Genomic DNA, 23,521 nt, shown 5'->3' on the forward strand with positions numbered 1-23,521 from the left:
AAATAAAATTTAACATTATCATTAAATTTTTACTGTTCATATTTAAACATTCTAGGTTTACCTATAAGAACTTGCTTTCTTTTATCCAGTTTATTTAAAGTAGTGAAAGACAGGATGATCTCCTTGGTTCATCTCCCCTATTGCAGGCATATGTGGGTATGAATACTATTTAAGATACTGGTGGAGTAGGTCAAGTATACGTTGAGCAAACACTGCGATTCTACTTAATTTCTGCTTTGGCAGTTTGGGGGAAAAATAACTAGAAACTACACTTCACAATTTTCATCAAGAGAAATCCAAGTGACTCAATTTGTTTTTTTAATAATATTACATGACTATCTTAGTGACCATGTGTTCCCACCTGTGAGAAGAGCTACCATTTATTTATGGAAAACATCTAGGAGACTTAGTGTCATGCATCACAGGGAAGAATTCCTCCAATCCCAAAGGGCATAGTTGCTGTGTCGGATGAGCTTCCTGTGGTGGGTGGGTGAGTGCCTCAGACAATAGGGTGGATTTCCTGAACAATGAATGCAGAGGGGGACCGATCAGCCACTTCCACTCAGTCCTCCTGCTGAAGGGCTAGGAGGTTCCCCCTTCCGGGTCAGCTCGCAAGGGCTAGAGTTTGCCTTTCTGTACCCGTTGCTTGATACAGAGCTCACTTATTGGCCGCTCATCTCCGTGTACAAGACAAAATGTCCGAACTCCTCACCCGATCCTACTGGTAAAACTGGCTTAAGGAGGGTGTTACAACATCAAGAGATCTCCACACCTGTGTAAGCAGTCATGCTGGCTTGTGTTCTGAGCAGAGAATTCGGGAGGCTCCGCAACAGAATCAGAAATTTATGGCACACAGGAACTTTGAGATCTGGTCTCACTACTTCATTTACAAGAACTCAAAATCCCAGAGAAGTCCCCAGGGCTGAAACATAGTCTTGAATCCAGAATCCAAAGGCTCTAATTGCAAACCAGGTGCTGCCTAAGGGGTCCATGAATTGACGTCAAGAGATGTTATGCTTATGAACTTTTGCCTTGGTAGAGCATTCACAACTTAATATCTTCAAAAGAGCCTATGAAGAAGTGGAAGAACTGATTCTCTAAAGCAGCAGTCTGCAAAGAGGAAAGGGAGGCAGGCAAGCACTCCAGGGGGTAGGCAAGACAATCCACTGAAATGCAGGAAGAAAATACTATCATTTATTTTTATTTATTGAGTTCATCCTTCAAAATGCCTCATTTATGTATGCTTTATAATATATGTAATATTTAATAAACAAGTACAAAATGAATACACACGTGCAGAGGATGTGTGACTTCTAAATACAATCAAAAAATATGGAAACAATTGCTTTAAAGCAAATGCGGCCCATGAGATGAATCCAGATTTCAGACATGTTCTTTTTGAAATGTGTGGTACTTAAGAATGAGAAAATATTTAAGAAGTCAGGAAATTATGCAGAAAAATCTGGATTTCTAGCTTCTCTTAAAAAAAAAATCAGACAATTGACCAAAATGGGCTTGTTTACTTGGATGGCAAGAATTGGCCCTAGCTAGTAGTGGGTGCCCCGTTGAGATAGTTTGCTGCAGTCCCCACTACTCTATATTGTCCACTGGCACTGAGACTGAATTTTAGTTTCATTTTTCATTGTGCTTTAACAGTGGTGTGCTGGTAAATGTTTAACAAACAAGCCTCTAAAAAAAAAAAAAAAGGCTCTAATTTGTAGCATTTTCTGAGTTCAGTGTTGTAAATATTTCCACCATTTCACCATGGCCAATTTCAAGCTACCAACGTGACTTCACTGAATAAAGAGTTGGGAAGAGAAGTATGCAATCAGCTCTCAGGAGTTAGAGCGGACTCCAGCACGCCAGTGGCTTTTACTGTTATTTTTCTTAATGTAGGCCACTTCACTCAATTAATTACCTACGTGCCTAACCTTAGTGTTTTGCCTTCCCTGTCATAGAAGAATGACTGTCAAAGGCTTGGCAGGATTAGAATCTGGGACTAGCTGACTCCAAACTCTGCTCTTTCTACTACCTCACAGGGCACTGTTAAAAGTGTGTTGGGGGTCCTCCCCGATTCAAGCTCTGAGGGTAAAGACACAGTCTGTATTTGAAAGGCAAGAGAGACCTCAATGTAGTGATTAGTGTCTGCTCATACTTACTTCAGGGTCAGCAACTTGACCAATATTCTGTTGCCCAGATGTTCCTTAGGACAGTCTGGTACCGGACGTATTTCCACAGCATCCTCCTATTGTTAATCACATTGTAAAAGAAATCAGTAGTGAATTCCCATGAAGAGTTCCAGTTGAAGTTAACTCGGGGAAGGGAAGGCTGCTAGCCACCATGCAAGACAGCTTGCATTTGCTTTATTTCTAATTGCAGAATAACACATTGACTTTTACAAGACAGTTTATTATCCAACCCCTATGCTTCAAAGTCAGCATTTACAGCAAGCATTTTCTCCTTTCAGAAAGCCAAGCATTTAAGACAAAGAGACCGAGGGAGGAAGGAAGGAAATGTGAACATGGATATGGCTTAGTAACATCCACCAGATGGCAATGCAAAATCTTATACCTATTGTTGACTTTTTTTTTTTGGCCGGTTCTAAGGACACAGAATATTTCTCCTGCCAAAGGCTTTACTAGTAAATATGTGAGTTTCAGATTTGAGATCTGAGTCAGAACAGTTCACCTGAGGCTATAAACCATTAAAACTATAATACAGTGTCTTTCTTGGTTTACTGTTTTCTTAAACAGATGACAGAGATTTGGGGTTGAATTGGTAGGTTCTAAATAGACATGCCCAGCTAGAACTTGCTAAAGTTCTAAGTATAGAGAAGCTTAGTAATGACAAATTTAAGAGATACGTCTGTCTATTTTACTACATAGGGACCAAGGGACTTAAAGGGAAGTATCAAGTTCCTGTTGTAACTTTTAACATTCAAATGTGAACTATCACAGTATCTTAAGTATAGTCATGCATGCAAAGATCAACAGTGCCAGTTTCCCTGAGAACTTTAATTCTTGCTCTTGTAGTAAGCTATGCAAACTCTGATGAGTGGTCTGCAGCTCACAAGGGTGCAACGAATAGAGCCATGTCTAATTGTATTTTCCTGGGCTATAAATGATATCCCAAATACCCCACAGCAAACAGAAGAATTTTTAAATTCTGTTCTGATGCCTACACTGAGCTGAAGTCTCTCAGAGCAAGCTGGAATTTTCAGGGTGATCAGAACAGACACATCTGAAAGGGAAGGGGCCCCTTACTGGAAAACAACCTCACCGTAAAGACACTCGTGGGTTTCCAAGACTGCCTTTGGTCTGGATTCAGAACTTTGGGATCCTTTTTAAAAAGCTTTTCACTTGGAGAATTGTAAACATATACAAAGGTAGAGAGAAGAATGTAACGAACCACATTTACCTATCACCTAGCTTTAACAGTTTCGACTCATGGGCAACTTGGTTTCATCTATACTCCCTCTTACTACCTTCCCCCATTCAGTGTTGGAAGCTTAGAAGCAAGGCCCCACATATCATATATTTTCATCTGTGAATATTTCAGTACAGATCTCTAAAAGATAAGGACTTTTTAAAAACATGTACCATAATACTATTATTACTTTTTAAAAATTAAAAATAATTTCCTATTGTCACGAAATATGTAGTCAGTTCCAAACTTCCCCAGCTGTCTCAGTTTTTTTTACAGTTAGTTTGTTAATTCAGGTTCCAAACAAAGTCTACATATTCATATATTTCCTAACTCTAATCTATATGAATTTCTTGCACCTTTACAGTTATCTGAAATGAGAATGAATTGCCAATAAAGCAGAAGAGGAAATGTGAAGTTGTACTGGATACCCGTTGTTTTCCTCTTCCTAGGAGGAAACAGATAGATATTTACAATGAGAGAGAGAGAAAGAGAGAGAGGGAGAAAGGCAGAGAGAGAGAGAGAGAGAGAGAGAGATCGTAAGAGAGAAAGCGATAATATGAGAGATGATGCTCTTCCATCAGCTGACCCAAGGATCCTGAGGCCAACTCTACATCTGCCTACTTGTGATTTCATTATGTGAGCCAATAAGTCCCTACCTTTTTTTCAAAATTGGTTTTTAGTTGGGTCCCATCACTTGCAACCAAAAGAGTCCTAATGCCAACTCCTCCACAATTTGGAGTATAGTGGCACCCTTCTTATGGATCAACATATAGGATGCCTTTTATAGAATCAGAGTGAATCAGGGAAAACACTCACCTCATAGAAGCTTGGTGGTTGAATTCTACTTTTGCCTCCCCTGTATACTCAGTCATAATTTGGATGTAAGAGTTCATCTCTCTTCTAACTTTTTTTCGTCAGGAAATAAAGTAATAATAATATAAAATAATTTCACTAATGTGTCAAAAAATTCAGCACTTGTAATCATTTCATGGTAGGCCAGAAAGTTACCCTTTTTTCTACAGGACTTTCTCTGGAGAAAGTACAAGTTAGAAGAACAGATGCAATTTCTGTGTGTACAACTCCAACACATTAAAGGGCTGGTATAGAAGCCCTCTAACATTTTAGACTTAGCAATTTCCAAATAACCTATACACTAATCACAAAGCATTCCTCTCCACTTAGTATGGCAGGCCCCATTAGGACATCTGCTAGATCATAACTTTTAGTCTCAATTGAGTTTCTGCATTGTATAAAGACCATAAAACAAAATTCCTTCAAAATAGTCTATGATTCATCCTTGTAATCAAGCCTGGATATCCTCCCATTTAATCTCATGAAGGAGACTTTAATGAGCTGATGTCTCACTGGAAGTCTTCTCCTCACTCTTTAACTGTTTTCTCTCTACTTGTGTCCATTTTGGGTCTTTATTACCTTTTGGCTCCTCCATCATGGAACTGGGAGGAAGAGGAATGCAAGTGAAGGTCATATCAGTCAGACATAATATTTCTTGACAAATCTGGTAAGAAGTTTTAAAGCTGTAGATGGAAACTGAAAAGTTACAAGATGTGATTGTTTATGTCATCTTTGGATTTCCATTAGGTGTGCTAATATACCAGGTAGCCATATACAGATAAATAAACAGTTAAACATAAAATTTGGAGTTAATGGGTTTGGATTCCCCATTCTATAATTCAATCTACCTGCTGTATCTTGAACAAGTTATTTAACCTCTCTGATTCTTACTTTGTAATCTGAAGATGGAGATGATAACACTGCCCACATAATTCATATTTATTTTTAATCTGCCTCATTCAGAAGAGGATTCGAGGCCCCTGACAATTAAAAAAAAGGATTTGAGGCCATTGCAAATAAAATAAATAGACGAGAAAACCAAGGTGGTTGGAAAATAAGGATGAGAAAAAAGGAAAGCTGAAGTAAATTCAGGACACCAATAAGTAAGCCACCAGATTTAGTAGAGGTGAACAGAAATTTGACTCCAAGTAACGAATTCTGTGGAGCTGATTACAAGATGTGACAATCTCTAAGCATACACGTTTTCTCAGTGGGAGCATAATTCTTCTTTGTCCGAAGGCTTGAGGGACCATTTTTTTTAGATCCTCATTGAGGCGGGTGCTGCATGATGAGTAGGTCAATATCCTCAATAATATTTGCACAGTGGACATATCATATCAAACAACTGCTGTTTCCCTTATTGTCTTTTTTTGCTGACCACTAGTAAGCTCATCGAAGGGCAAATAAGCAAACAATTCACAGGGGTGGGGGATTCACAAGGTGTGAGAATGAGGCTCCCTGATGGTTTTGATTGATCCTAAGATCCCATTTCAAATACATAGAGGCATGGAAGGATGGCATACCTTTTATGCAAAATTTCCCTAAATCTTATTTCTTGCAACTCAGCTTTTAATAAAATTTGGACAGCAAAGATATATTGTGGTAATCTGTTTCTGGCAAGACGCAGAAATGAAGATATTCTGACATGCAGAACGGGAGACTATGAGCCTCTTATAAAGGAGCCTGAACAGGCCTGAATAACGGTCATCCGCCATCCCATCCAAAGTGCCCCCAGGAGCGACCACAGGCAGAGCCTAAATCGAATTGTTTCAGGTCAGCTCCACTATACAGAGTAGACAATCAAGACCTGGGTGTTCTATGCATTGGGAACCTCACTATGATTATTTTCGACTGGAATGCTTTCAAAGCAGGTCTCTCTGGTTGTTCACAGAGACCATCCAACAAAAAACAAAAAATCTTAACAAAGCACTAACGAGCATCAAGGATTAAGTAATACATGTATTGATAGATTAGCCGCAAAACACACCTTCAAGTAACTCAGTGGTTTAACTGGCTGAGTGGGCTGACTGCATGTAGACCCTTGGAATGTTCTGAGGATTAAATGAGACAGTATCAGTGAAAGTGTTTTGTAAAGCGCTATGAAAATCCTAGTTGTTATTAAGGAACCTCGTCTGTATGATTGATCAATAATTTGCTCTGCTGTTACACAGGCTTGCCTTAGTGAAAAGAACAGCCCAGAAATCACACAAGTAAGCATCCTGACATTACTATACAGTAATGACAAACAATAATATTTTCCTGGAGCCTCCCTGTGTCTTCACTGAAATTCCCCAGCATAAAGATGGTCACACCCACCTCATCCACTGATGGGTAAAGGGCAAAGAGCTCGGCCTGCCGATTGGTCCTCCGGGCCTCCTCATTCTGCTTCTCAAAGTCCTCGGCACTCACTTGTTGCACGAGGTTTTTCAGCCGCAAGTCAGGCTGCAGGCTGCGGAGGTCAAAGTCACAGGCAGTGATGGGGCCTTTCCCAGATACATCGCACAGCACGTTCAAGTGGCAGGGGCCTGCCTGTGAAAAAAGACGTGTCTTGGTGAGAGAGATCGTGGGTCTAAAATGAGAACTAAAGGCTCTGGAATGTCTCAAGACTGCTCCAATGTGAGATTGCAGAGTTGGGCCTCAAAGAATTTCTGACAAGAATCACATCATAACTTCCTGGACTGGGTATCCTAAAATTAAATGTATCCTTCCTGCCTGGAAGCAGGTAATTAACTCATCAGATGTAGATACACCTGTTCTTGAGGAAAAGTTTGGAAACAGTTCTGTATTGCTGTTAGTTTGGGGCATGTTCTTTTCTGGAGATTGGGAGCCAAACCTCTTATGAACCCTACTCATGTCTTGTGCTCAACCAGAACAGAACTGGAACAAGGTGTTTAAAAAAAGCAGAGACTGGACTGGGGAATAAAGGGACCTCATCCTAATCCCAACTCCAGAGCTTGGCTTTCGAAACTGGAAAATGAGACGATCTATGAGAAGCCTTCAAAATTAAATTTTATATAAACTCCAAAGCTGAATAGTATGTTTCCGAAGACAGAGATGTGGGCATGGGAACAGTTTCCTACAGGACTGTAGTAACAGTTACAGGAATAAACACCAGGAAAAAAAAAAAAGAGTGTTTGCTATTCCAGCAGTATTCACTCAGCTGCAGTGTGTTTGAAAAAAACTGTCTTATTTCAGTCACAAAGTGGCCACTTCATTCCACTATAAATGTCCTGGAAATTGGGAAATGGATACCTAACTACAGACTTGGCAAAAAACATACAATCATAATCAAGAATATGTTGTAAGAATAATAGATGGATCTGTTATAAACTCCTGTAAAATTTACAGTAAAATGTTATTCTCAAAGTACTATTACATGGACATACTACTGTACAATATCTCCATAATACATATTTTTGGTGACATCTGTCTACCTCATAAAAGTGTTACTCTCCTAGATCATAAATTTTATCTAAACTGAATGTGTTAACAATAATCAATGGTAATACTTTAATTATTAATACTTTTGTTCATCTTAGAATTTGTAAGATGCTTGGGAAACTGAATTGGATTTCCCAACACTCTTTAAAAGGATGTAAAGATGTAGATAGATAGATAGATAGATAGCTATTGATGTCTTTATCTATCTTCAGAATTTATTCTAAGGCCACAACTGGACAAGTGAGCAAAGATGTGAGGACAAGAGTATCTCTGGAACTCTGTAATAACAAAATAATAGAAACAACCTAAATGCCCCCCTCAAGAAGAAACTATTCTGATTAAGAGATGTTGGAACTCTCATACAGTGGAACATTAGGCAGCCATTAAAAAACAGAAAAATGTGCTGCCATTGGAAGAGAAAGATGATCATAGTATATTGTCTTGTTAATAAAAAAGGAAATTATACAATATTGTATATAATTTTTATGAAATATTATGTGTATCATGGATTCACATCATATATATATTTAACTTATGAAATTCAGGCATTTGGCCTCGCAATTCCACTCAATAAGGTGCATAAAAATGATTGAAAAGGGCTTCCCTGGTGGCGCAGCAGTTAAGAATCCGCCTGCCAATGCAGGGGACACAGGTTCGATCCCTGGTCCGGGAAGATCCCACATGTCGCGGAGCAACTAAGCCCATGTGCCACAACTACTGAGCCTGCGCTCTAGAGCCCGTGAGCCACAACTACTGAGCCCGCGTGCCACAACTACTGAAGCCCGCGCGCCTAGAGCCCGTGCTCCACAACAAGAGAAGCCACTGCAATGAGAAGCCCGCGCACCGCAACGAAGAGTAGCCCCCGCTCACCGCAAATGGAGAAAGCCCGTGCGCAGCAACGAAGACCCAACGCAGACAAAAATAAATAAATTTAAAACAAATGATCGAAAGGGAGGATGCTGCTGGACTGAGCCTCTCTCCACGATGAGTATTAGTCTGATACTTAAAACCACACCTCTCTTGTATAACTTGGCTCTGAAACCCAGCCGATGACTTGAGTGCTGTGTTAGTGTGCTGAAGAAATGAGTGTGCTTTATGGCTGCGCTGGACACTCACCTTTTGAATTTACCCTTTTCTGCTCTGCTCTGTGGTGCTGGGTCTGCAACTCAGCAAATCACATTTCTGCTTTGCTCCTTCTCCCTTTAGGTTCTGCAAACAGGGAGCACTCCAGGGAGACTGGACGGCTGGGGGAGGGAGAAGGGACTGACCCTTTCCTCTCTGCCTGCAGTTTCTCTCACCTTGGTTGTGGCCATTGGTCCTAGTCTTCCGTTTCTCTGGCACTTCCAGAACAGCCCTCATCTTACCTTCCTTGGAGGTATCAGCACCAACTGGGCAATTCCTTCTCCCAGGAGGTCTAAGTCCAGACTCCCAGCCCCTGTGAGGTCTCTCCTCTGACGACACCACTGACTAGGCTGCGCCCCCTCCTCAGATATTTGAGTCCTAGCTCTGAGGCCCCTCTTCTGAGCTGCTAGGTTCTGATAACTCCAAGCTCCTCCCACTAGACCCATGGTTCTCAAACATGGTCCTGGGACCAGCAGTATCAGCAACTCCTGGGAAATGCTATTTAGAAATGCAAATTCTCGGGCTTTCCTGGTGGCGCAGTGGTTGAGAGTCCGCCTGCCGATGCAGGGGACACGGGTTCATGCCCCGGTCCGGGAGGATCCCACGTGCCGCAGAACGGCTGGGCCCATGAGCCATGGCTGTTGAGCCTGCGCATCCGGAGCCTGTGCTCCGCAGCTGGAGAGGCCACAACAGTGAGAGGCCCATGTACCGAGAAAAAAAAGAAAAAAAAAAGAAATGCAAATTCTCAAGCCCCACTCCAGACCCAGTGAATCAGAAACTCTGGAGTGGGGCCCAGCCATCTGTGTTCCGACAAGCCCTTCAGGGGGTTCTGATGAAGCTTAGGTTTGAGAACCACTGCCATAGACCCCAGGCTTAGGGTGGCGCGCTGTTTCTTGTAGTTACAATTTCTGTATGACTTCAATTTTCCTTTTTGGTTCTCGCAGTCCTCCAAAATGTGTTTAACCATTTCCCTATGTTGAATTTCTTCTGTGGAAATACCTAGTGTTTCTTCTGTCTGACTGATACAAGGAACAATTTAGTTGGTCAGCTACATGATGAAAGCTGAATTTAGTCAAAATTACCAATGAAAAACCCCTGAAATTTCCCACAGAGGACAGCATACAGATATCCCATTCCTCAGTAAGCCCACCAGGTTCAGCACTGGAATTGATGGCGGATTCCTCTGCAGAGATAAGTAGTCAGCCTGACTGTAGTCTGAAAAATAGGTATTATTTAAAACCTCTAGTCATATTCAGCATGGCAAGATGCTTGTGTTATGAGGGCACCTGGAAGCTGAAAACTATACTGGTTTAGAAGAAGTCCTGTGCAAACTTGGACACATTTCTTCCTCTATGTTTTATTTTTCTTACCTATAAAATGGACAGATTGGACCAGAGCACTGGTTTTTAGAATCTTTTTAAAATTGTGTCAAGTATATATGCAACATAAAATTTACCATTTCATCATTTTTTAATGTACAGCTCAGTAATGTTCATTACATTCACATTGTTGTTCGACCAGTCTCCAGAACTCTTTTCATTCTGTAAAACTGAAACTCTATACCCATCAAACTATAACTCCTCATTCCCACCCCTCCCCAGCCCCTGGCAACCACCGTTTTACCTTTATACATCTATGAGTCTGACTACTCTAGGTACTTCATATAAATGGAATCATACAGTATTGGTTCTTTTGTAACTGGCTTATTTCACTGAGCATAATGTCTTCAAGGTTCATCCCCATGTTGTAGTATGTGTCAGAATTTCCCCACTTTTTAAGGCTGAATAGTATTCCATTGTATGTATATGCCACATTTAGTTTATCCATTCATATGCCCATGGACACTGGGCTGTTTCCCCCTTTTGGCTACTGTGAATAACGCTCTATGAACACAGGTGTATAGAGCACTGACTTCTAAACTGTAACTACTCTGTAATAGTAATAATAATAATAACAACAGCAGCAGCAGCTGCCAACATTTATAGGGTGCAACGTGTGAGCTGGCATTGTCTTAAATGCTTTACACACATTAACGCATTTAATACTCAAACAACTTCATGAGTTGGGTACTTTTATCATCCTTGTTTTCCAGGAGAGGAAACTGAAGCCCAGAGAGTTGAGTTATCCTGTCTGAGGTTATAGAGTTGGTATGTGATAGACAGTCTGCCTCAGTGTGGAGCTTCCAATCATGCTGCAGCCTGCCTTAGGCCTGGGGACACCTCTGAGTCTCTGCAGGAATCATTATAGGGATGGGCCCAATTCCCCCCCTCCCCAGTTAGAGCCCCTCCACTTTTATCTATTTTCATTTGAACACCAATGTCTATAGCTACAAACAAGTTTGAAAAAAAATATCACTGACTCAAATGGTAGAACTCCTCCTATTCCAATATTCTATGAGTCTAGCCTTTTTATTAGTTTAAAAAAAAGATCGACAGCGTGCCATGGAAGAACGTCCAGTAACCTGGCAACCGTGTTTGTTGATAGGAAATACCTGAGAGCTGGGTTCACTGCACTCCAAGGTTTCTGACTCAAACATCTGTTTCTGAAGCGTCTTGTGAAAATCTTTTCGGGATCCAGTCTTTTTAAAGCCGCAAATCTCCGAACTTCCTTGGTTTCTTTCATTGTTGTTATTAAATAAGAGAGTGTGGAAGGAGGGAGAGGGAGAGAGAGAGAGAGGCAAAATCATTAGATTAAAATAAAAGTAATGGCTTAAGTGCAGACATGGTGCTGAAAGATCTTGCAAAGAGAGGACCATTTGTAATTCTTCACATCTAATTATGCACCAGGCCTAACACAAGGCTCTGTTGTAATGACATACAAACTTGCCTCCTGGCTGGCTCACTATTAAAGGCAGGAGTGGCCTGGGAAAATGCCACTTCAGCAGTGCGGCCATTTCAGCTATGGGGCATTTGGCTCCAAGCTGAAGCTAAACTATGACCCTAGTGTAAGAGGCTGGAATAAATCTAGCAAAGTGCAGACGCAGCGAATAAAGGTCGTTTGAAGATAAAAATAGAGGAAAACATTTAATCTCCAAATCAATGTTCTTAGTAATGAATAAAAAAGGCAGGACATGGTTAAGAAAAAATAGAAATAAATGATTTATGTACCGAAAGTCTTTGCTGCTATTCTCAGTCGCCACTCCATGCACGCCATTAAACTTGTGTTTAAAAAATGTTGCAAATATTATATATCACTTATATGTAGAATCTAAAAAATAATTCAAATGAATCTATACAAAACAGAAACAGACTCACAGACATAGAAAACAAAGTTACCGTTACCAAAGCAGAAAGGGGGGGTCATGAATTAGGAATATGGGATTAACAGATACAAACTACTACACATAAAATAGATAAGCTTATTTTTGTGTATGGTGTTAGGGATAATTTCATTCTTTTACATGTAGCTGTCCAGTTTTCCCGGCACCACTTATTGAAGAGACATTTTTCTCCATTGTGTATCCCTGCCTCCTTTGTCATAGATTAGTTGACCATAGGTGCGTGTGTTTATCTCCGGGCTTTCTATCCTGTTCCATTGACCTATATTTCTGTTTTTGTGCCAGTACCATATTGTCTTGATTACTGTAGCTTTGTGGTATAGTCTGAAGTCAGGGAGTCTGATTCCTCCAGCTCCATTTTTTCCCCTCAAGACTGCTTTAGCTATTCGGGGTCTTTTGTGTCTCCATACAAATTTTAAGATTTTTTGTTCTAGCTCTGTAAAAATTGCACTGGTAATTTGATAGGGATTGCATTGAATCTGCAGATTGCTTTGGGTAGTATAGTCATTGGGATTGACGTATATACACTAATGTGTATAAAACAGATAATTAATAAGAACCTGCTATATAAAAAATAAATCAAAAATTCAAAAAAATAAAATAAAATAGATAAGCAACAAGGATTTACTGTATAGCACAGGGAACTATACTTAATATCTTATAATAACCTATAATGGAAAATATTCTGAAAACATATATATATATATATATATATATATATACACATATACATATATAACTGAATCACTTTGCTATGCACTTGAAGCTAACACACTATCGTAAACCAGCTATACTTCAATTTTAAGAAATGTGTTGCTATGGAAAGGGTTTAATATGATGTCTAGCACTGTCACTGGAGAAAGAAGTGAGACCATCACAAAAAAGGCAACAGATATACGCTGTCAAATAATAACTATAGAAACCAACATGTGTATTCCCCATTGTTATGACTCATAGGCCTCCTGGAAAACATGCTGCAGACTCAACCACACAAACATGCACCTGTTTTGTTTGATTTCCCACACTATTAGGAAACCACTGAGCAAGCTGGTAAAGGGACGTGAAATGAGGTTAGGATTTATTAGGCAGATCAGATGGAAGACAGGTAAAGCAGGAAATGTAGGAGAGCTACTAGCAATGATCCAAACACTGTTTATAACTCTTTGGGAGGGGCGAAGTGTTGGGTTATACACAGTGGCACAGAGCAAGTATTCAATACTAAGTAAAAGAGGCCAGGAAAAAAATAAAAAGATAACTGCATGATTCCATTTATATGACGTTCTGGAAAAGGAAAAGCTATAGAGACAGAAAAGAGATCAGTGGCTTGCCAGGGTCTGGGGGTAGAGAAAGGGGTTGACCACCAAGAGGCCTGGGGGAATTTGGGGGGTGGGTGGGGCGTGGAACCGTTCTGTATCTTGATTGTAATAGTGGTTACACAACTGTATGCATTTGTCAAAACTCACAGAACTTTAGTCTAAAAAGAATGAATTACAATTACCTCCAAATCAATGGACAGTTTCGGATTATGCCTGGCATTAATTAGGGTAGTATGTACATTTAATAGTCATTCAACATAAGGGCTGATACTTCGCTGCGGTTTATTATAGGATGGTGGTCTCACTGAAGCAGGAGTGAATGGATTTAAGTCCTGGCTCCACAGCTTACAAGCTGTGTGACTTAAGGCAAATTAGTCTACTTCTTTGTGCCTCAATTTCCTTATCAAGATAATAAGAATTAGAATAATACCTAGGTCATCAGTTCTACTGCATGCAATAAATAAATTCTCATATGTAAAATACTTAGAAGATTTCTTGCCTTATGGCCATAATTCAGTAAATATCTGCCACTACTTAATGATGTTTATTAAATAGTATTAGAGAATATGGCTCAATTATATGCCAATTGTCCCTGTCAGTGGACAAGTAATCCAAATTAGACCAATGAATAAGATACTACAAGCAAAGGAAAAATAAAAAAAGGTACAACTCAGTATTGTTGAAGATTTCTTTTAATGCAATGGTCCAGGATAGATTTCACATCATAGGCACTAAAATGTATGTATTCATGGAATAAGGATAAGATTTGAAAAATCGTAAGAATTATACTTTAGGGCTATTCTAGTTCCAATTCATCCTATGCAAAATATTCCTTTCAAGTGAAATAAGATTTTCTGAGGACTTCAGAAAATGCACTTATCTTAGTATGTCAGAGGAATGAACCCCAAACTCTATCTCATATATTTTAATGCATCACAGGGGAAAAAAAAACTACTTTCCTCTGGAGGACCATGCTTAATGAAGCCGCTTTGCTTTCTATGGATGTCTTTTTTTAATATATATACAGCAGGTTCTTATTAGTTATCTATTTTATACATATTAGTGTATATATGTCAATCCCAATCTCCAAATTCATCCCACCACCACCACCAGCCCCCCCGCACCTCTGCTTTCCCCCCTTGGTCTATGGGCATGTCTTTGTCATCCATAACCATACAGTCAAACACTGATTTAGTTAGCTCTTTTATTCCTCAATTATCTCCTTGCTGATATTACATTTCTCTGTAATACCTAGGAATAGTCTTTTATGTCCTTGGTATGTGTGATAATGGCTTTGAATCCCACTTAGGGGGCAGAGGAGTAGAGTAATGGCCACTTGTGTTCCCTCCCACTCTCATAATTCTATAGGACATCTGCCACTCAGATCCTATAATTGAGACTTTTAAATCAGACAAATAGTGCCGCTCATGCAGGACAGAGGAAAGTTTTAGATTTTAACTTAGTAGGGAAAGATTAAAACTACACAGAAGAACAAAGTACTGTTCTCCTTTTGGGAGAAATGTATTTTCCAACTTGAACTGTTTGCCTCTGTTACTTAGACTGGAAGATGCCTTGAATTAATTTCACTTTATCTTTTTCATGTCTATAGCACAAAGTTTTGTGTCCTTGCTCTAAAAATCATAGCACTTTCTCCTTCATGCCTTTTGCAAATGACCGTTAATCTAATGAATAGAACGGTGCCACGGTTGCCTGTTTATCTCATCTTATTTCCATATACTTTTGACAATTTTGTATGTATTGCTGTTTACTGGCATCCTTTGGGTGATGGTAAATACTATAAGCATTATTTTCTCTGTAATTTTCTTTAAAAGAGAGAATAACTTAAGAATGTGTTTGGTGTCTTGGTGGAGAGTAAAACTCTGAAGTAATTAAACTTGTTGACATGCTATTTATTCTTGGTGTATTACCCATAGTGACAGTGAAACATTTCACGGGTGTTTTGAGCAGCACATAAAAGCCCTTAGACTTTGTCTTTCATCCTGGTGATTAAGGTAATTCTGAAGGAAGGTCATGCTCAAGGAGAGCTGGGATATCAAGGAATGGGGTATCATCTGTTTTATTACTCCATATTTTACTCCCAGTGAACTGGTAAACAATTAAAATTCAAACACATCAGTGCATATAATTCAGTTACTCCCAAAACACCATAAAAATGTCTCCCTGATCAATAACTGCTTATTATGACATGCATTTGTTGCTCTGGCTGTCAAGGTGCTTAGCTATCTGCTTTCTGAAAGTATGGAAGGCAAGCCAGGCTCATCAGCCTATGCAGTGACAAAGAGCAATCCAGCTGTGGAAATCACTGTGCCACTCTTGACTTCTTACACGCAGACTCCCCATCCCCATAAATCCACTCCCACGAAAGCCCAATTCAAAGGCCAGCACTTGCACCAAGCCTTCCCTAACCTGGCCAGAAGTAACTGCTCCCTTCTCTGAATTTTCAAAGCATGTTGTTTGTATTTCTCTTAGAAGCTTTTATAATATTCTATGTTACAGTCTAATTACTTGTCTAAATTGTTATCTCCCCTGCTAAATATGTGCTCTCTCTCACTAGACTATGACTTCGCTGAGGACAGGGCCTCCTTTAGCGATAGGTTTCCTGTGTATTCCTCTTTGCATCTTCTTTGGTGCCTTATTCTCAGGAGATATTTTCTAAACATTTGTTGAATGGGATAACGAATGCAACTCTAACAAGCAAATATCTATATCGTTTTCCTCTCACACAAGTGTTCTCAAATCTGTCAGATCCAACACTGTCTTTCTCTGTAACAAATGTTTTAAAATGCCACCTTTAAAACCCATCAACTTACTCATTTTTAGAAGTCAATAAAATGTCCCAGCTGTTACAGAAATGAGAAATAAAAGAAACATAATACCTAAAATAGCATGTATGTAAATATGCAAATGCTTGGACACAACTACACCAGAGGACATAATGAAATAGCTGTTTGCACCTGTAGGAAGAATCGTTGTAAATATAACACCTACAAAAGCAGACTGCAACAGATGTGTTGTATGGGTGACTCAAACACCACAAAGCAGCACTGCTGTCAGAAATGTGATTTTCCAAAATGGGGGAAAACTCTTGTAGAGCTCTAATCAGCACAAAGTTTAACTTCCCCTATATTTACATGATAGTTGTTTTCCTGAAAAATTCAGTGCAAAAATATTTGTAAGATGGCATAGAGGCTTGGCTCAGATATTTACAGACTGGTGTTTCACCACCCTGAATGTCCAGCAGGACATTTGATAGTTGTGTTGGATGTTGAATTGGGGATGATCCTTCATTGTATGTGATGCCCCATGCATTGCAGGGTGTGAAATGCAGTAGCCCACGCCAGCCATTGAGACAATTAAAAACAGAAACATTAATTACCCTCATTGAGAACCATTGCTACTAAGATATTAGAAAACTGGAATCCCCAAATCCAATCTAAACCATAGTTTTAGCAGCACATCTGGGAAAGGATATCCACCAAGACTTCCTGGAAGGGGTGAAATGCAGCAAGTTTAACCGGGACCACAGCATCATTCACGTGTTTATTGTTTGGGGGGAGAATTCTACTAGTGGAAAATCCTAAAGTGAGCACTTTTCAGAGTTCTACTTTTGGTTTTGGTAGAAAGTAAATTTCTCATATAGAAATTATTATATAGTTTAGCAGAAACAGGGATGTTAGGAGATTTTAAATTCAACATATCCACAAAATAAGGGTATCTAGATCTATAATACATGTACTGGTATTGCATCTAATGGTATTATCATTGATGATAATATAGCTATCATTTCTTGGACTGGTAATTGTCTTAGTGATTGTCTACCTGATTGTCTTAGTTGAGATTCCCTAGAAGCTGAGCCTGAGGCAGGGACTCAGGTGCATGTGATTTTTGATTGTGTGTTCTTGAAGAAAAGCCTGTAAGAGAGATAGGGAAGCAGAAGGAGTCAACTAAGGATGAGAGCTCAGATAAATTCTTGGCCTGATACGCAGGGTGCTCTGGAAGGATCACATTGCAAAGTTGTCCCACTGTCCCACTCTGAGACAAGAGGTGGGACTATGGTACCCATTGCACCAGTGCTATTGTGCCGGTCAGGCACTGGTCACCACCACCAATCCGAAGTGGGAGGTTAAGGGGCTGGGAGGTAGAGCGAATTGCTCAAATGTCTCTGGGCACAATAGCTCCTACACTCACGGCAGCTGCAAGATAAACACATGGGACAGTAAAGGGGACCCACTAACAGTCTTTATTACAATGCCAGGCACCTAACATATATTATTTTCCTTTTATTTTGAAACAAACTCAAATTTACAGAAAACTTGCAAATATAGTACAAAGACCTTTCCCCCTCTCAAACTATTTGAGAGTAAGTTGCTGACCTAATTCTCCATTATCCCTGAATACTTCAGTGTGTAACTTCTACAAACAAGGACATTCTCCATGGTAATTAGTATTCAACCGTCACATTCTGGAAATTAACACTGATACATTATTACCATCTAATCCTCTGACCCCTTTCAGCTTTCACCAAATGTCCCCCAAATGCCTTTTAGAGCAAAAGGATCTAGTCCAAAGTCATGCATTGCATTTATATGTCACATTTCTTTACTCTTATTCACTCTGGAACAGTTCCTCAGTGTTTCCTTGACTTTCATGACCTTAAGATTATAGGCCAGTTATTATTTAGAAAGTCCCTCCATTTGGGTTTGATTGTTGTAAATGCCCCATTCCTCATCAAGCTTTCAGTTTGATTTGTATCAATATGGATTCACAGTTTCCTATTTTATTCAACATATCTTAATCCATCTCTATTATTTATTTTGGTGCTATAATTATCCTCAATTTGACCAGTGTGAATCCCTTCAGCTGGCTCTTACAACTTTTTACATGTCCCCAGCAGTCACTGATCACATCCTGCTTTCTGCCACAAGATATTCAGGCTGATCTTATACTTTCCTTTCCTCAACCCTGGAATCAGTCATTTCTCCAAGAAGCTCTGATTCTTTTTAGTGGAAAATGGTTCTTAGAAGCCAAGATGTAGGTGTTGGGTGTGCTCATTGCTATTAAGGTGTTGCTCCTCCTATGTCTTCTCAGTGAACAGAGTTAGGTAGGGAGTGTGTGTGTGCGTGTGTGTGTGTTTGTGTGTGTGTGTGTTTTGAAAGCCAGGAGTTCATGTTGATCCTTGCAATCCCAATCTGACATCACAGTATCCATTCTAGTTTTCTTCCTTTCCATATTAACTTCCTTCTCAGATAGTGAAAAATCTAAAACCTACTGTCCTTAATATACTTACTTACTTGATTAATCCCCTCAATGTAACCCTTGCTAACAGCACCCCTCCATGCCCACACATGTTGCCCTCCTTATATTCTGACTCTGACACCCTGCACTAGGCTTGCCCTCTGGCTCGACATCTTCTTCAGTCTGCACTGACAGTTAGTGCCAGGCCACCCTCCCACAAGGACATCCTTGTCCCTTGCCTGGGCTCTGACACCTCGTGGTAGGCTTCTCCCCCATGTAACACCCCCTCATTCTACTCAGAATGTCTGCTCTGTTATCACATGCCAGGCTGCCCCAGGCTCAGATACCCCCCTCACACCACATAGGTTCTGCTTCTCCATGCCAGGCGGCCCTTCTAAACGTGTGTCCTCCTCAGCGTGTTTGGCCTTCCACTCCTCATTCTGGCCCTCTTCAGCTACTCCCCACCCTGAGTCATGGATGGCTAGCTTGTTCTGATGGCTTCCACACCAAATTGTACAAGAAGGGAGAGGAAAGAAAGAGAAAAGCGTATAGGAAGGGGAAGAGGAAAAAGAAGAAGAGGAACATGTATTATTTTCCAGTCTTCACAATAAGCCTTCAAAATGAGCAACATTTCCCCCCATTTCACACTTGAGGAAATGCTGGTTCAGAGAGATGAAGTCACTTGCCCAGGGTCTCATAGACATTACATAAGAAGCCAGCATCGGGACCCAAGTCTAGACTCTATCTACTCCATGACACTGCCTCTAAAGAGAACGCTCTCAAGATATGTTTGGTCTTTGGACTGTCCCCAAATGGGCAACGGTAGTGTTTGAAGAAAAGGAACACAGTTCTCTAGAGAAGCAATAGGTTGTGTTTATTTCATGAGAAATAGTCTTTCTACCATTTGGCTACTTGCCCATCTCTCTCTTGTCTGCAAATAGGCTCCACAGGAGCATGGCTTTATTTGGCTCAGATGCCCGGGTTGGGTAAGGAGGCTGGGACTCTGGTAGCTGATGGCACTCAGCCAGCAGTCTCACTACCTACCCCATGGTGGTTTCTGACTTCTGTGGCTGGCACTTCTGAAATGAGTCATCTTTACATGCTTGCCAACCCATGGCCTCTCCTCTCCAGCCAGCTTTACCCTTGCTGTCACAAGGTAGCTTTGCAACTTTCTGAGATTTCAAAATGGGGAAGTAGATGCTAAATCTAGAATGAGGAAGGGGAACACAGTTTGCTCTGGTTTCAAATCCACAGCCATGGAATACATTTAGTCTTAATGCTTTCCATCCCCCAAATCCTGAGGGTGACACAGATATATGGTTAGAGTATACATGTTGTGAAATGAACTTTTAACAGTATTCTGTAACTCAGTTTTTTTTTAAATGCCCATTTGTTAGTGTCTTTGGGCAGTCCGGGTAAATGACTTCAGAAAACATTCTAACAAAACGGAGGACAAAAAAGAAAGCATCTGCTTGCATAAAATAGCAAAAGAACAATAACCAAATAAGTTTCATTTCTCCCAGATTTAAGTTTCTTTTGAGGAGAAAATCTGATACAAAATTTTTCAGATATGGTGTATGAACTCTTTATCTTAAAATCTTAAAGCTGGGGGAAATGTCCTAGAATTCAGCTCATGTCCATGCCATACCCGATGGAGAAAGAGGCGTAGAGAGAAGTGACTTGAGGAAAATGGAAGCAGGCACATGGCTGTAATTGGCAGGGGGGTGGGGATTCACTTGTAAGTAAACACTCTTGGAAATAAGTGCATTTTATGACACAAGGAAGAAAGCTAAAGACCAGAAATAGTTCTGGTCTCCAAGGCTACCACACATAAGGTCTTAAGCTAGGTTGTTTCTGGATTTTTATTCCTGTGGCCCACACCGGTTTCCTTATGAAGAAGTATGTGACACTGAACCTGTGACGTCAACATCCTCTGGAGTGTACACATCCTAAGAAAGGCAAAGGGCAAGTGTGAATTTTGAGTTTTAATTCACTGTTTTCTTTCCATCTTAGAACAAATTAACGTTAGTTAATTCCTTTGGGAACTTTTCCCCTTAAAATTGGATTTCTCAGGAAAAACACTCGCTAATTCAGTGTGTTGTCATTTAGGGTAGTGTAATCTTAGGAAGCAACTTAATGTTTGCCTATATTTTCCATTACTTTGAGTTGGGTGGTTTTTTTGCCAGGACATTAGATCACATGAAGCTTTTTATTTGAATCCTTAGGGAAAGCCCCCTAAGGATTTTATACACTAGAAAAGCTTACCCATTTGGCATACACATACATGTTGCTTAATGAATACTGGTGAGAATAACTTTGAAGAAGCTAGCAAGTTTATGAATGCCCATGTGAGGCTCTCTCTCAAAGATCTCTGTTAGAAAGTAGAAAATAAATATTATAAGATAAAATGAAGTTTGGTCACATGTGGATCTACTTTTTTTTTTTACCACTATGATTTGCACACTTAGAGCAACTGGAACCAAAATCACTTTCGTAAATATTTTAAATAGTTATTTCTTCTGAGGAATTGTTCGAAAAGGTCCCCCCAAACCCTCCTATACTGTTGGTGGAAATATAAATTGGTGCAGCCACTATGAAAAACAGTATGGAGTTTCCTTAAAAAACTAAAAATAGAACTACCATACAATCCAGCAATCCCATTCCTGGGCATATATCTGGACAAAACCATAATTCGAAAAGATACATGCACCCGTATGTTCATTACAGCACTATTTACAATAGACAAGACATGGAAGTAACCTAAACTTCCGTCTACAGATGAATGGATAAAGAAGATGTGGTATACACACACACACACACACACACACACACACACACTGGAGTATTATTCAGCCATAAAAAAAAAAATGAAGGGAATTCCCTGGTGGCAGAGTGGTTAAGAATCCGCCTACCAATGCAGGGGACATTGGTTTGATCCCTTGCCTGGGAAGATCCCACATGCCGCAGAGCGACTAAGCCCGTGTACCACAACTACTGAGCCTGCGCTCTAGAGCCCACAAGCCGCAACTACTGAGCTCGCACGCCACAACTACTGAAGCCTGTGTGCTTAGAGCCCGTGCTCCACAACAAGAGAAGCCACCACAATGAGAAGCCCGCACACTGCAACGAAGAGTAGCCTCTGCTCAACACAACTAGAGAAAGCCCACGCGCAGCAACGAAGACCCAACGCAGCCAAAAAAACAAACAAAAAAGAACAGAATGCCATTTGCAGCAACATGGATGGACCCAGAGAATTATCACACTAAGTGAAGTCAGACAGAGAAAGACAAATATCATATGACATCACCTACATGTGGAATCTAAAATGTGATACAAATGAACTTATTTACAGAAGAAACAGACTCACAGACATAGAAAACAAACTTATTGTTACCAAAGGGGAAGAGGGGGGTAGGGATAAATTAGAAGTTTGGGATTAGCAGATACAAACTACTATATACAAAATAGATAAACAACGAGGTCCTACCGTATTGCACAGCTAACTATACTCAATATCCTATAATAAACCATAATGGAAAAGAATATGAAAAAGAATACATATACACATTTTTCACAATAAATGCTGTTTATTATCATTATTATTCCCTGGGGACACCCTCCCTGATGCCCCCAACCAAGTTAAACCATCTCATTAAAGACGTCTACAGCGCTGCGGGGTGCTCCCCTTCCAACTCTTATCTAGTGCTTTCTGCCCTCCTAGATCCTGAGCTCTGTAAAGGGCGCTACCTCTGTCTTGTTCACAGCTGCATCCCCAGTGCCTAGGGCAGGCCAGACCCGCAGTTGATGCAAAACACATATTTGTTCCTCACTCCTTCCCTCAACAGGGCTGCCTCTGGCCAAGTACACAGAAGGGCACAGCCCTGACTTTAGCCACCTCAATGAGTCTGGTGTCTTCCGCACAGAACAAAAACCAACTTCAGGGCTTGCCTGGTGGCACAGTGGTTGAGAGTCTGCCTGCCGATGCAGGGGACACGGGTTCGTGCCCCGGTCAGGGAAGATCCCACATGCCGTGGAGCGGCTAGGCCCGTGAGCCATGGCCGCTGAGCCTGCGCGTCCGGAGCCTGTGCTCCGCAACGGGAGAGGCCACAACAGTGAGAGGCCCGCGTACCGCAAAACAAAACAAAACAAAACAAAACAAAACACAAGCTTACATTATTTAGCACATAAAATAACAAATTCAAAGGAGAGCTCATTAATTGCTAATTAACAACTGGTCAGCAACACTATTGTGACTTTCTCCAACTTCCCTGCCTATGAAGACACAGAAAAAATGGAAACTCACCAAAACAGATAACTTAATGCCGAAGTCTAGACAGAATCTCTGTGGATCAGATGCAGCTGGAAAGAGAAGGATGTACCATACTTTGCCTCCCCAAAGGGCAATGCAGAGGAAGGCACTATGTATTTTCCTTCCTGCCAGTCCCCGAACAGTCAATGTCTATAATAGTCAGGAATCTAAATTCTCCACCAGAACCACTACCTTCCTTGCCTTTCTCTTTCTACCATCACTCTGCAACCATATAGAAACAACTCATAGAAAACAACTAGCTGAATATGTATGTAGGGTTAGGAGATGAAGGGCACCTGGAAGAGTGTATTGGATTCTCCCCACAAATAAAATACTATGGATGCACGTGAGGGCAGAATGATCCTGGGAGGACTGTTCAATAGGAATTATAGCCTTTATGTTAGAGTATCAGATTTAGAGTACCAAAAGGTCAAACAGTGGGGTTGGAAAAGGTGCTTCCTCAGTTGAACACTAGTCAAAGCTTGCCAGAAACTGACAACGAGTTTCGACGTTTCACACATC

At 40.5% G+C, this 23,521-nt stretch overlaps 1 protein-coding gene across 2 annotated transcripts in view; it reads right to left on the reverse strand.

The window, feature by feature from the left end:
* Positions 1 to 23,521, reverse strand: part of DOCK8 (dedicator of cytokinesis 8) — a 222,625-nt gene that overhangs the window by 126,887 nt on the left and 72,217 nt on the right. For both annotated transcript variants that reach the window (XM_065878473.1, XM_065878474.1), the window contains 3 exons: positions 11,333 to 11,456; positions 6,595 to 6,807; positions 2,160 to 2,245 (listed from right to left, as the gene is read on the reverse strand). In XM_065878473.1, the coding sequence (XP_065734545.1) occupies positions 2,160 to 2,245; positions 6,595 to 6,807; positions 11,333 to 11,456 (423 nt within the window). The remainder of the gene's footprint in view (positions 1 to 2,159; positions 2,246 to 6,594; positions 6,808 to 11,332; positions 11,457 to 23,521) is intronic.

Source organism: Phocoena phocoena, chromosome 6 (genome assembly GCF_963924675.1).
Source record: "Phocoena phocoena chromosome 6, mPhoPho1.1, whole genome shotgun sequence".
In the NCBI taxonomy this organism is placed as follows: domain Eukaryota; kingdom Metazoa; phylum Chordata; class Mammalia; order Artiodactyla; family Phocoenidae; genus Phocoena; species Phocoena phocoena.